The sequence below is a fragment of the Doryrhamphus excisus genome, linkage group LG9, assembly GCF_037039965.1.
Source record: "Doryrhamphus excisus strain RoL-2023G ecotype Guam linkage group LG9, RoL_Dexc_Guam_v1.1, whole genome shotgun sequence".
In the NCBI taxonomy this organism is placed as follows: domain Eukaryota; kingdom Metazoa; phylum Chordata; class Actinopteri; order Syngnathiformes; family Syngnathidae; genus Doryrhamphus; species Doryrhamphus excisus.
The window spans coordinates 5385786-5397978 of record NC_136365.1 but is presented as its reverse complement, the minus strand read 5'-3'; the positions used below and the strand labels follow the sequence as shown (position 1 = coordinate 5397978).

Sequence of the window (12193 nt, the reverse complement as noted above, 5' to 3'; positions counted from 1 at the left end):
TTGCTGATATAGTTAATCTTCAAACAGCTAAAATATGTCATTGTATGGTCATATCACCTTGTACTTCGGCACGAGGTGCATTATTAAAAAAAAAAAAAAAACTTAAACTGTATTATGGAAAGCAGGAAGTGAACAAATGTAACAGTTACTGATTGTAAAAGTACCAGATGGAGGGGTAGGATTTAATAAGCTTTGCTTCTTCCTACTCTTTTTGGACATGTGGAACTGTGAACTGATTATGGGATGCACTCAATTGTAATCTGATGCATGTTCAAATGAAATAAAACCATCACCATTTTATATTTTGATACACATACGGTCAGTATGTTGTATGACATTAATGAGCAAGATTTATCATCTTTATTATTCCTTATTGTATTAATCATGTCAATATTGATCCATGCACGACTCCTTGACATAGATAATGACGCTGACCTTTGCTATGAGGTGTGTGTGTGGGGGGGGGCTCACTAACCTCCTGAACCAGCATTAATGGGATTTTAAAAAGGCTTACTCCTTTCCTTGCATGTCATCGTAGTATTCAATAACAGTATTCTCTTTGGTCTCACCAGTGGTTTCCTTCTCCAGCCGACCTTTCATCTCTCATGATAGCTGAGCACAGCTGGATTTAGTCAGCAGTTCAGCGTTTTTCTGCTTTCTTGCCTTTTTTGTCTTCTTCACTGACTATTCAGCAACTTTTCTGTGCTCATACCTTTAATGGAATCACCCCAAAATGCTTCTAAATGCTGCTTTCCTTGTGTGTCCAGATGCCAGGCAGCTGCCAGATGTCGCCCTGACTGGAAAGTGTACCCGAGAGTGTGATGAGTTCGGCCACTCGGACACGTGTTGGATGCCAGTGCGCCCGTCGCCTCGCCAGCGCCAACGCCACGGTAGCGACCCCCCACGGCTTTCCACCTTTGCCCCCGGCGACGACAACAACAATCTGCGTAGAAATGACCACGAGAGCGACAGTGAGAGTGCGGGTAGTGTTGGGAGCTCAGAACCGGGGGTGGTCGTCCCCGGAGAAGGTCAGAGGTTACCCCTAGTCAACGGTGACCCTCTGGGTACCCTGGGAAGAGCGAACAAGAACATGGGCGACCACAATCGCAACCTTCTCAACCGGAAGATGACGTCTGCGTCATACGACACCTTCAGCAGTGCTGGCTTCGGGAGGCGCCAACAGGAAGAGGGAGGTGGGGAAGGAGGCCAAAACCCAACTGAGGTCATACCTCTGACCCGGACTGGAGGGGACTACAAGACCACGTCCTGCCTCACTTTGTCACGCCGTGAAGTCTACCTGTGACCTCTTCAACCATGCAGCAATCGACCCGTCGCCACATTTGAAGGACTTTTTAGAACGTGAAAATGATGGTTTCCCAAAAGTTGTACATGCATTCAGAACTTGTGGATTCTAATATTTATAGGCACTTAAACTTCAACGAGTGATGCATTAACTATTTTCAGAGCTCCTGCCAGGAATACTTTCTCTTTAAAAAAAAAAAATGACAAGTGAAAGTTGCCTGCGGGCAATGGTTCTATTATGTCCATGTGGAGGAGGACGACTTCATCTTTTCTTTATTTTTTTTTCTACCTGAATCTGATGCATGCCTGACCTTCTGCCACTGAGGCAACTGTGTGAAGAAAAACTGTGTAAATCACCGTGCCGGAAAGGCTTCACTATGAAACCTAACTTTCAAGACTCAACCAACAAACATTCACTTTTATAGATAAGCAGAAAAAAACAGACAAAGCTTACTGGATGCATTTTAACAAAGAAGTATTAGGGTCTCAATAAAATGAAAAAATAGATATGCATTTATGACTATAAAGACACAATGTTACAAGAATAAAGTAGCAATCCTGACTCATAGATAGAGTCAGAAAGCTGCAAGGAAAATGATTTAATGTCATGAAAGGAAGGCTTTCATATTTTTTAAATTATTTTAATGCTGAAATTTACACCTTATTCTGAAAACTGTGACATTTGTTCTTATATTATTGCAACTCTCTTTTCATAATATGACAGTGTTTTGTTACAAAATATTTTTTTTATTTTGTTTTCGTCTTTTGTAATTTTTTTTCTCATTATACCTTATTCTTGTAAAATTAGGACTATTATTTTTGTCGCCTATATTCTTTGGTTCAACATTTTTTATTACATTAAATTTATTCTTGTTTGCGGGTAATATTTTTGTACTTTATTCCCGTACAGTTTTTTCTCATCATAAGACTATTTTCTTGTAACATTACATTTTTTAGTCTTGTATTTTTTTCATAAATGAAATTACAAATTGCATTGTATAATTACATTATTACAACTATATTAATAATAATAATGATAAAATGATGACTATTCCCCCAGTGCCATTATTTTATTTCCCTTTGACTTTGACCCTAATACTCCTTTGTACAATTTAAGCCAGTTAGATAATACAAGGTTCACTTTCTTAAAAAATGTACCAGTAGTCAATTAGTTAGCCCTATGTGGGTTACATTAGTGTACAGTGTACCTTAAGGGACAAAAATGGACACCAACTGTACTTCTGCTTCTTGCATTGTACCAGAGAACAAGTGTACAGTTACAACACGATCATCTTATGATCCTTAAAGCAGGTACTCTTTTAAGAACAAGACTGAAACTATGTAATTTTTTTTTTTCTAATGTAACCACTCAGAACACAAGAGCATAAATAGTATCACAGTGTGTTTGACATAATGCCTTCACACCCAGCCTGTATGTATATAAAGTATGCGTGCATTGGATAACAAAGCAGTGTTTCCAACTTACCTACAAGACCCTACCATGACCCTGCGTGTGCATGAACACACACGCACACACACACGCACACACACATGCCTTTAGGCAGTACAGTATACACACATCTGTACATTGACACTGTAACATAAAGACAATGGGCATTCGCTTTCATGCAGGGACAAGCACACTAACGCATACAAACTGCTATTTTAAACATGCAATGTATTTAAATAACATTCATCTCCATTAAAAGAACATCTATTGTATGTAACATTAGACAATATGCAGATAAAACATATTCGGCATAATGTAGGTAGGTCTCATAGTAGGGAGGAAAAAAGCTGACGCTGCATGAAAGATAATGCTAACTACTTTTTCCTCCTTTTTGGAAAAAAAAAACACGCCTATTTGGTTACATCTGTACTATAACTTTGTGCTTAAGTGGCAATGGAGATAAAGATGGCAGGAAGAGAGGTGACATCTTTAAGTGGAGGTTGCACAAAACTTTCCAAAAATGCAGCACATTCTGAAGCACTCCCCTGCTTCTGTGCATGAACTCCTTCGCCCTTCCCACTTTTGAGGAGCGGCAGCTGCAGATCGAGGCCAGCACATCTTAATTCCCATCATGAGAGTGCGGATAGGGATAATAGGGTTAGCACGTCCCTCTGGTCTTAATGAGTTCCTTTTATGGCTCCTCTCCTCCCTTCATCTTACACGGATCTTATTATCAACGTCTCAATATGTGAATGTAACCGCAAATTGTCAGGAAGTGTGTTTCCTCATTGTTCTGGTGCAGATCATTGGGGCGGGAGAGGGGGGCATTGAAGGTTTTCTGCAGCAGCAGTTCCGATTCCCGTGGAGGATGACTTTATGTGTACCCATGTCCTGTATATACGCACCTTAACAAATGTGTCATGTACTCTCTACCTGGATCCGTCTTTATCTCCATGTTTACTGATGAACTTTATTGGGGATCAGCTTATAAAAACGAACTGCTGGAATGGATTCCCCCGAAAGGAAACTTTGTCAAGAGGCTCGTTATATCTGCTGTTTTAAGGCAGTTTCATTATTGCACCTTTCAAGGGAACTCACTGTAAATGAATCAGTGTGGGTGTGTATCTCTTTTTTTATAATATACTGCACGTTTAAACATGTTTCACTACTGCAAAAACAAGAAGGGGAGGCAGACTTAATGAGGACATTTTGCCAGATTGTACAGTGGACTGAAGGATTGCACCAGTTACCCCCCCCCCCTCCTTCTTGTGCTGTTAGTCTTATACTAGATAGCCATGTACAGGCGACACACGACTGGACACCGTAAAGGACAATGGCATGCTTACGCTCTTCAAATCTGCACTTATGATGAAAGGAAAAAAAAATACATCGGAGGAAGGATTCCTTTTCTTTTCTTAAGGGACTCACTCTGTTTTTTGCTCCCCCCCCCTTCCTCTTAACGATTTACTGAACTAATTGCATTTGCTATGACAAGGGAGAAGAGGACCTGTCAGCACACGGTTTGGTTATGAAGACAAATCCTGTAAAAGTTTGAATTTGACATTAAAAACGTTGAACACTCTCATGTGGAGGTTTTTATGACTCACACACTCGGACTGTGACATCTTCACAAAGTAGTTGTGCTTCCAGTATATCCTGGCGAGATTGGCAGCATCTTCCAACTTGATCACTTAATTTGTCAATTTAATGGTCTTCACCCTCTTTGCAATGTTATTGCAAGTATGTAGTTGGAAATTTAAAATAAAACTACAGCAGAAATGGAAAAACAACATTAAAAATGAAGTACTTTTTTTGCATTCTAAAAGAAAAAAGTCATAATTTTACAAGAGTAAACTTGGAATATTATCAAAAAAATGCTTTTTTTAGGAGCATTGAATTCATTCATTTTCTACCGCTTTTCCTCACAAGGGTAACGGGGGGTGCTGGAGCCTATCCCAGCTGTCTTCGGGCGAGAGGCAGGGTACACCCTGGACTAGTCGCCAGCCAATCACAGGGCACATATAGACAAACAACCATTCACACTCACATTCACACATATGGACAATTTGGAGTGGCCAATTAACCTAGCATGTTTTTGGAATGTGGGAGGAAACCGGAGTACCCGGAGAAAACCCACGCATGCACAGGGAGAACATGCAAACTCCACACAGAGATGGCCGAGGGTGGAATTGAACCCTGGTTTCCTAGCTGTGAGGTCTGCACGCTAACCATGAGACCGCCGTCTAAATATAACATTATATATATAACATATATATATATATTCCATATAACATTATGAGAAACAAGCAAAACAAAACTTTTCCATAATAATAAAATAATATGGGCATAAAGGCAAAATATTGGGAATATTACCATCCATCCATTCATTTTCTATACCTCTTATCCTCACATGCTGGAGCCTATCCCAGCTGTCTTTGGGGTGGCCAGCCAATCACAGGGCACATATAGACAAACAACCATTCACACTCACATTCATACCTATGGACAATTTGGAGTCGCCAATTAACCTAGCATGTTTTTGGAATGTGGGAGGAAACCGGAGTACCCGGAGAAAACCCACGCACAACAACAACAGCTCGGTTTAAATCTTTCTTGTAGCATCTTTGTTTTGGATGTGCATGTTCTTCCATGAGTTGCCTTTGGGTTTTTTCTCCCACAGTCTGAATATACACGATAGGTTCATGGTCCATAGTTGTGGATGTTAGTGTAAATTGATGACAAGTCTTGGGTGAACTCGAACGTCAGGCTCAGACTAAACCCTAAACAGGATAATAACTGTGCATGTCATTTTTCACAGGACAGGAATTGCTGCACCTCCTGCTGGGGGTAAAATGTGGCGCTTTACCTTAGTGGAATTGTGATCAGCTGTATGCAATTAGTTGCAATGAGTTGGGTTCATAAGCCCCCTGTTCTCATCACCTGTGCTGTGACCTTCACAGTTTCCTTACTTGTTCCTACCATAAGTACCTGCACCTAATCATGCTTAATAAAAGGACTTTTAATTGCAATGCTAATTGTAGCAGTGCAAGTTATCCATAATTACAATAAACATATGAATGTATGGATACTGCATGAACCTCTAATGAACATGCAGACCGAGACACTCCACTCAACTCATTTCCTTGTGTTTGTTCTGTTCTGCTAATGTTATTAGTGATATTGTACTGAGCAGCCTCGACAGAGGTCCCCCCCGCCCTGTAGGGATAGAGCCTCCTTGTTTGCACAGTTAATATTTTGTGTTGTTATATTTTTTAAAGATTGTTTTACAGGTCGTCCTGAGGGCAACAATCCTAAATGCTCAACATGTATGTTTTTGTTTTATTTGTGCTGTACTCAGAGGGGTATTTCATCATCTAACCTAGTCATTGGAGCCATGCACATGTTTTTTTTTTATTTTATTTTTTTTACATTTTTAGTGAGTATGTACAGGTGAAGTGCATATTGGCAGACATGGCACTGCGAGACAGTGACCTTGAGCAAGTGAACACCGCCATGGATCAGTGGCACGGGCAAAACAGCGTGCGTTTGCCATAAAAACGGTGATAGTTTGACAGTTGCACAGAAGGAGTTCTGACGTTTTTACAACTTGGGACTCAACCAAGAACTCCGCATGAGTTAAAACAGGGAATTCAGGATGAAATGAATACTATCCCAGCTGAGATGTTGCAGTCGTCCATGAGGAATCTCAACAGCAGATTTGAGGAATGCATTACTACAGGAAATCTGTTATAGTTATCTGTCAACGTAAGTTGTTGGTTACTTGGCCGCATTTATATACACAGCCAAAAACAATTTGAAATTATAATCTTCATCATCTTCTAACTGGTGTGAATATGAGAACATTTTACGACTTCCTGGACTAGATAAAGTGCTGAAAATCCTCCTGGGATACCGAAAAAGTCAATCATCTCAACTCTTTCTGTAATCAGTAAGAACATTAAGCGCCATTTTAAAAAAAACATGTGCGAAACGACAATAAATAAACAATAAGAGCGGTAACATGGACTAGTCCGGGGGTCAGCAACCCTTGGCTGCAGAGCCGCATGTGGACCTTCAGCCTCTTTGTTGTGGCTCCCTTCGCAATGCGCAAGTATTTTTTTTCAACAACCGAATGGGGAAAATATGCATCTTTGTCATTTTTGTAGTTTTTTTAAAAATCTGACTATCTGTGAGACCTTGAATGAAACCTGGCTGAGTTCTGAGTTGAAGTCTGGCTTGCAAATTGCAATGCGTTCCCACATAGCGTTTGCCCAGACAAGACCAATCAGGAGTTTCATTTGACTGACCAATGAGGATGCCAGGTTCTCACAGGACCTATATATTTCTTGGAACTATTTGACATTTGTAAAAAATAATAATAATAATAATAAAAAACACATAAATAAAAAAGCAGTGGCATGGGAAATTAAGTAAACATACTAAGTAACTTTACATTTAATTCAAACACATCTTTATCTACATTTATCTTCAAGATTAGCAAGATCTGATATTAGCAAGAGTATTCCATCAACTCCGCCTTTTCTCCTCTGAACTTCTTTGACACCCCAAAATTCCCTCCAAATGTGGCAGTCAATCAAAATCTTGGGAGACTCGCAATATGCTATGGCTGTGAGCCCGTCGCTGCACATTTCTTCAGGCATCAGGTATTGACGTTTAACCAAGATGATACTGCCATTACCCACTGAGTTGGCATCCATTACACATACACACTGCACTTGTTAAAACTGCTCAAATTAAGAAAGATTCACACTCTGTAAAATTAAGTTTATAAGATATTGTTTTAAAATTATGTTTTGCGGCTCGAGGATATTTTTCTTTTGTGAGCGAGGGGGTAAAATGTCTAGTTTTATAGTAAAGGTTGCCGACCCCTGGACTAGTCCATTGCGTAAGAAGAGAGGGGCAGCAATCTAAACACTTATGAAAAACTATGCATTTTGATGTAGTTTTGAGTATGTAAATTATGACTAAAATCGTAGTATATACATTTTAATTGAGGGGGAAAAATCAATAATCAGTTTTAATGAGCTCTTTGAGAGCCTCAGGCAATTAAATATGGTAAAGATTACTATGTCCATACAATTATTTACCATTATTGTACAATAATAATCATTTTGTCATTCCATAGTTAAGAATAAGACGGAAACTCATTTCTCATGAACATTTGTATCTAGATTCTGTTTAAAGAGATTTATAGCCAATTATAATAGATTATAATAAACAATGATAGCAAACTGTGGAGTCAGGACTTGCAAATAGAAAAGGCTTTGTAAGGTGAAGGACTTTCCACGCCATGAAGTCGTGTAAGGTCATTTCCTTCAGTCTACTAGGCAACAGTGACACCTAGTGGTTGGTGGTGTTTTTGACACATTTTACACTTTTAACATTACACATTTCACTACACAAGAATTAAGAGCAATAAATTATTACTAAAAAAAATCTTTATTGAAGCATAATGCTAACAAGTCACACCTTAAAATGCCTTCAAGTGTGCATCACTAAGACTGACCTCACTCATTATTCAGTTGTAAAAGGAGGCAGAAAGGATTAAAAATGATAAAATATTTATGAACACAGGCACTTCTTACTCCACATTTTATGGAATGTGTCATGTCAAACTGAAAACCAGTGGGTCATTAGTAATAATTTACAATTATTCAGGAAGAAAAAGGTGTGACATCTGTTTGGTTGTGTTTGCAGACTTTAATTTCGCAAATAACATCATAAAATTTGTCATTTTTCAATGTTAACCATCATGATTTTACTGTTCTGAACTAATCAGCAGTTTCAGTCTATAGGAAACATTCATTCATTCATTTTCTACCGCTTATTCTCACAAGGGTTATGGGGGTGCTGGAGCCTATCCCAGCTGTCTTCGGGCGAGAGGCGGGATACACACTGCCATCCAATCACAGGGCACATATAGACAAACAACCATTCACACTCACATTCATACCTATCGCCAATTAACCTAGCATGTTTTTGGAATGTGAGGAAACCGGAATCCTCGGAGAAACATGAAACATGCAAACTCCACACAGAGATGGCCAAAGGTGGAATTGAACTTGGGTCTCCTAGCTGTGAGGCCTGCACACTAACCACTCCCTCCACCGCGCAGCCCTACATCCTCTTATACGACATCCCCAAGGAGCAATCGGCAATCATAAAACTCAAAGATAAAATATATCATAAGCAGCCTTCATTAAAACATTGAAAATCTAGCATAAATCAATCTTGTTCCTCAACCATTATCAACATTAATGTTGATAAATAAATCTGTAAGGTTCTGTGGAGCACATGATCGGAGAAGAATGTTCGATAATAACACAAACCATCTTGGCGGAGCTACATGTTCTTGTGTCAGGGATAGGTTAAAAACACGCCAATTTTATGACATGACACGTTTATGTCATGTAGAACATGTATAAATGTATACATATGTTTTAAAAGTCCCTTTAAGGTCCCCAAATGATGGACCAATGAGTCCTTTTACATTGATTTCATCCAGATGAGTAGAAACATTACATGAGTTGACATTATACAACAATAGTATCTTTATCAATCCGGATTTAATTACAGAGAATTGCTTTTATGTGCAGATTAAAAGAATATTATTGCTCTTGATTGAATTCTCTTATTTTTCTTATTTGTGCATAGGCTGTCAGAAAGGAAATTTCACTCTCCAAAGTCCAGGGTGACTGCTGTAGAGCTGGGATACATCCTGTCAAGGTTTTGTGTCCCTCTATTGAGGAAAGCCGTACAGCAGAGTGGTAAACAGACGCTCTCATTTGAGCCAAGCCGCTGACGTGCTTTTATATTATATTTGGATTCTGTGTCTTTTCATCTTATTTCATGGCCACATCGGCGTAAGCCCTTCAAACAAGTGCCCTTCCTGATGGAAAACATGACACACTGTCATTTTCACGTATACGCTTTATCGAGGTGTACATAAAGAGGCATGAAGCTACATAGTGGTGACTGTTATTATTCTGAAGCCTGTGCTTGCATTTCTTTTAATGACTTTTTATGCAGTTTGGGTTATGTTATGGTTAACATGACCTGAAGTTAGGGCTCTGGTAACAATTACAGTTGGAGTTAGGATTATGGTTATCAAGCACTGACAATAACAACCGTCCTGTTATGTGCCAAATTGTAACTTTTCCACTATGCATTGACTTCATCGGGCTTGGCATTGACCTATTACTACTTTCTAGCACATATATGTACATGATAGACATTTCAGGAATATTAATATTTGGTTTACTGTAACATCCTTTGCAACAGGCGCATGCAGAGATTGAGCGGCTGCAGCTTATTGGACTCTAGCATAAGCATAAGGATGAAAACATTTTAGGCGCAGCCTAAAAAAATGTACTTAAAAGACTTAGTTTACTGTGTTTAATGACCATTACTGTTCTACAAAGTTCAGTTTTTTTCATTTAAAATCTGAACTATTGAGACAAAGTTGAGCTACATGTCAGTCTGGTGAGGTATCCATCCATTTTCTATACCGCTTAGCCTCACTAGGGGCATGCTGGAGCCTATCCCAGCTGTCTTTGGGTGAGGTACCACCTGGGCTGGTCTCCAGCCAATCACAGGGCACATATAGACAAACAACCATTCACACTCACATTCATTCCTATGGACAATTTGGAGTCGCCAATTAATCTAACATGCACGATAAAACCCACACACGCACAGAGACAGTGTGTAAACTCCACACAGAGATGCCAGAGTGGGGAATCGAACAGAGTTGTGTGACCTGCGCTAACCGCTCATTCGCCATGCAGCCCTGGTGAGGTATATTGTGGTATATTAAAAAAAAGTGTGTACTGTGTTGTCAGCTTTATAAAAATGTTGTATTTTGGATTATTTATTATGCACAATGCTGATATATATGTACACACCCACACATGTAAATTATAATAACATATAATGCTAATAATTTTATGAATAATTTTCTCAATGCGTGCCCTTTTTCTGGCTTGAGCACCTGCCTCCCAAAATGTCTGTGCTTGTGCTTGCTTTGCAATGATGATGAATTTGAGAGAGCACTAAAGCATTTTGCACACAAGCTTGATGCATTTTAAGATATGCACGGAAACGACCCCAGGGACTTTTCATCACTGACAGCACAGCTGGCTCAGTAATTTGCCCAAACGCCGTTTTCTCCCCCAAACAGCTGCCTGATGTTCTCAAGGAATGTGAAATATCTGCATTGTTTTGGCATATTTTCATACAATACCACACACACACAAATGTAGTTTATCTATATAATTTAATGACCTTTTGCAATATGTCTGACTCACAAAATCGACATTGCATCCCTTTGGTTGAGTCCCAGAGCAGATGGCAGCGTCGCAAACATGTCTGTGTGGAGATGATGATATCTGGATCGATAGAAAGTTGTTGTGTCTCGAGAAGAAAACGAGGATATTTCTCATTTACAGAAAATCTGTCTCGTGGGAAGAGGGCAGTCAGACGTCTTTCAGGCGATGGAATGAGCATTGACCTACGGCATCGCTTCTGTGAGTGAAAGTACATGTAAGATAGAAGTGTCAGTGCACCAGGCATGGTTGGAAATGCACATTAAGTGGGCACTATAAACCTTGCAATCCGACCTGCACTCTGCGCTCCCGGCGTCATTCGTTCGTGTTTTTTCCACTGGAGTTTTTTTTACATTATAATTTTTTTTTTTTTTTTTTTTTACTGAGTTTCTTGTTTTATTAACAATTGTATTCATCTCCAATTCTGAAACGCCAAACATTGCTATTGTGTTTTTATGATTATATGGTATTTAGGGTGGATTACGTCCTGACTGAATGCCCAGGTTCCATATGCATACAACTACACAAACATGGTGATTTTAGTCATAATTGGAAGACAAACTCATCAGAACAATGAGTTTACTTCTGAAAAAAAATCATAAATGGCAGTTTAATAGGTAGCTTCAAATCGATCTGTGGTGGTCATAATTAATTAGTGGCAAGCTGCCACAAATAAAGGAATGCATGCCTTTGGACTAAGATTTTTTTTTTTACATTACATTATAATTTTTAACATTGTAATCTCCTGCATACCCACAACCGTAGTGAGGATTTTTAGAATTAATTGTAAAAGCTGATGCTTAAAGTTATGAACGATGTCATACTACCTGCTCTCAATAGACCAATAATGAATTGTTATTTAATAGCCGAGAACATTATGGTTTCACGACAGCTATACAGTACAACTCTCATGCTGTGTGTGTAAATTAAACAAGACATATTGTCAAAGTCGTCGTCGGAGATTAAAAAAAAAAAAAAAAAGTGATAGTCTGCTACACAAAGTGGAGGTGTGCAATAACAGCACAACATCCCTCTGGGACAACAGATGGGTTCAGATATACAGACCGTGTTGTAGCCACTGAAGTAGATCATTACA

The 12193-nt window shown here is 39.1% G+C and overlaps 1 protein-coding gene across 1 annotated transcript in view; it reads left to right on the top strand.

The window, feature by feature from the left end:
- The window catches only part of pcdh7a (protocadherin 7a), a 54291-nt gene extending 49957 nt beyond the window's left edge, over positions 1-4334 (top strand). Inside the window, exon 6 of the mRNA XM_058069931.2 lies at positions 768-4334. Coding sequence (XP_057925914.2) covers positions 768-1303 — 536 coding nt within the window. The 3' untranslated portion in view covers positions 1304-4334. The remainder of the gene's footprint in view (positions 1-767) is intronic.
- The last annotated feature ends 7859 nt before the right edge of the window (positions 4335-12193 follow it).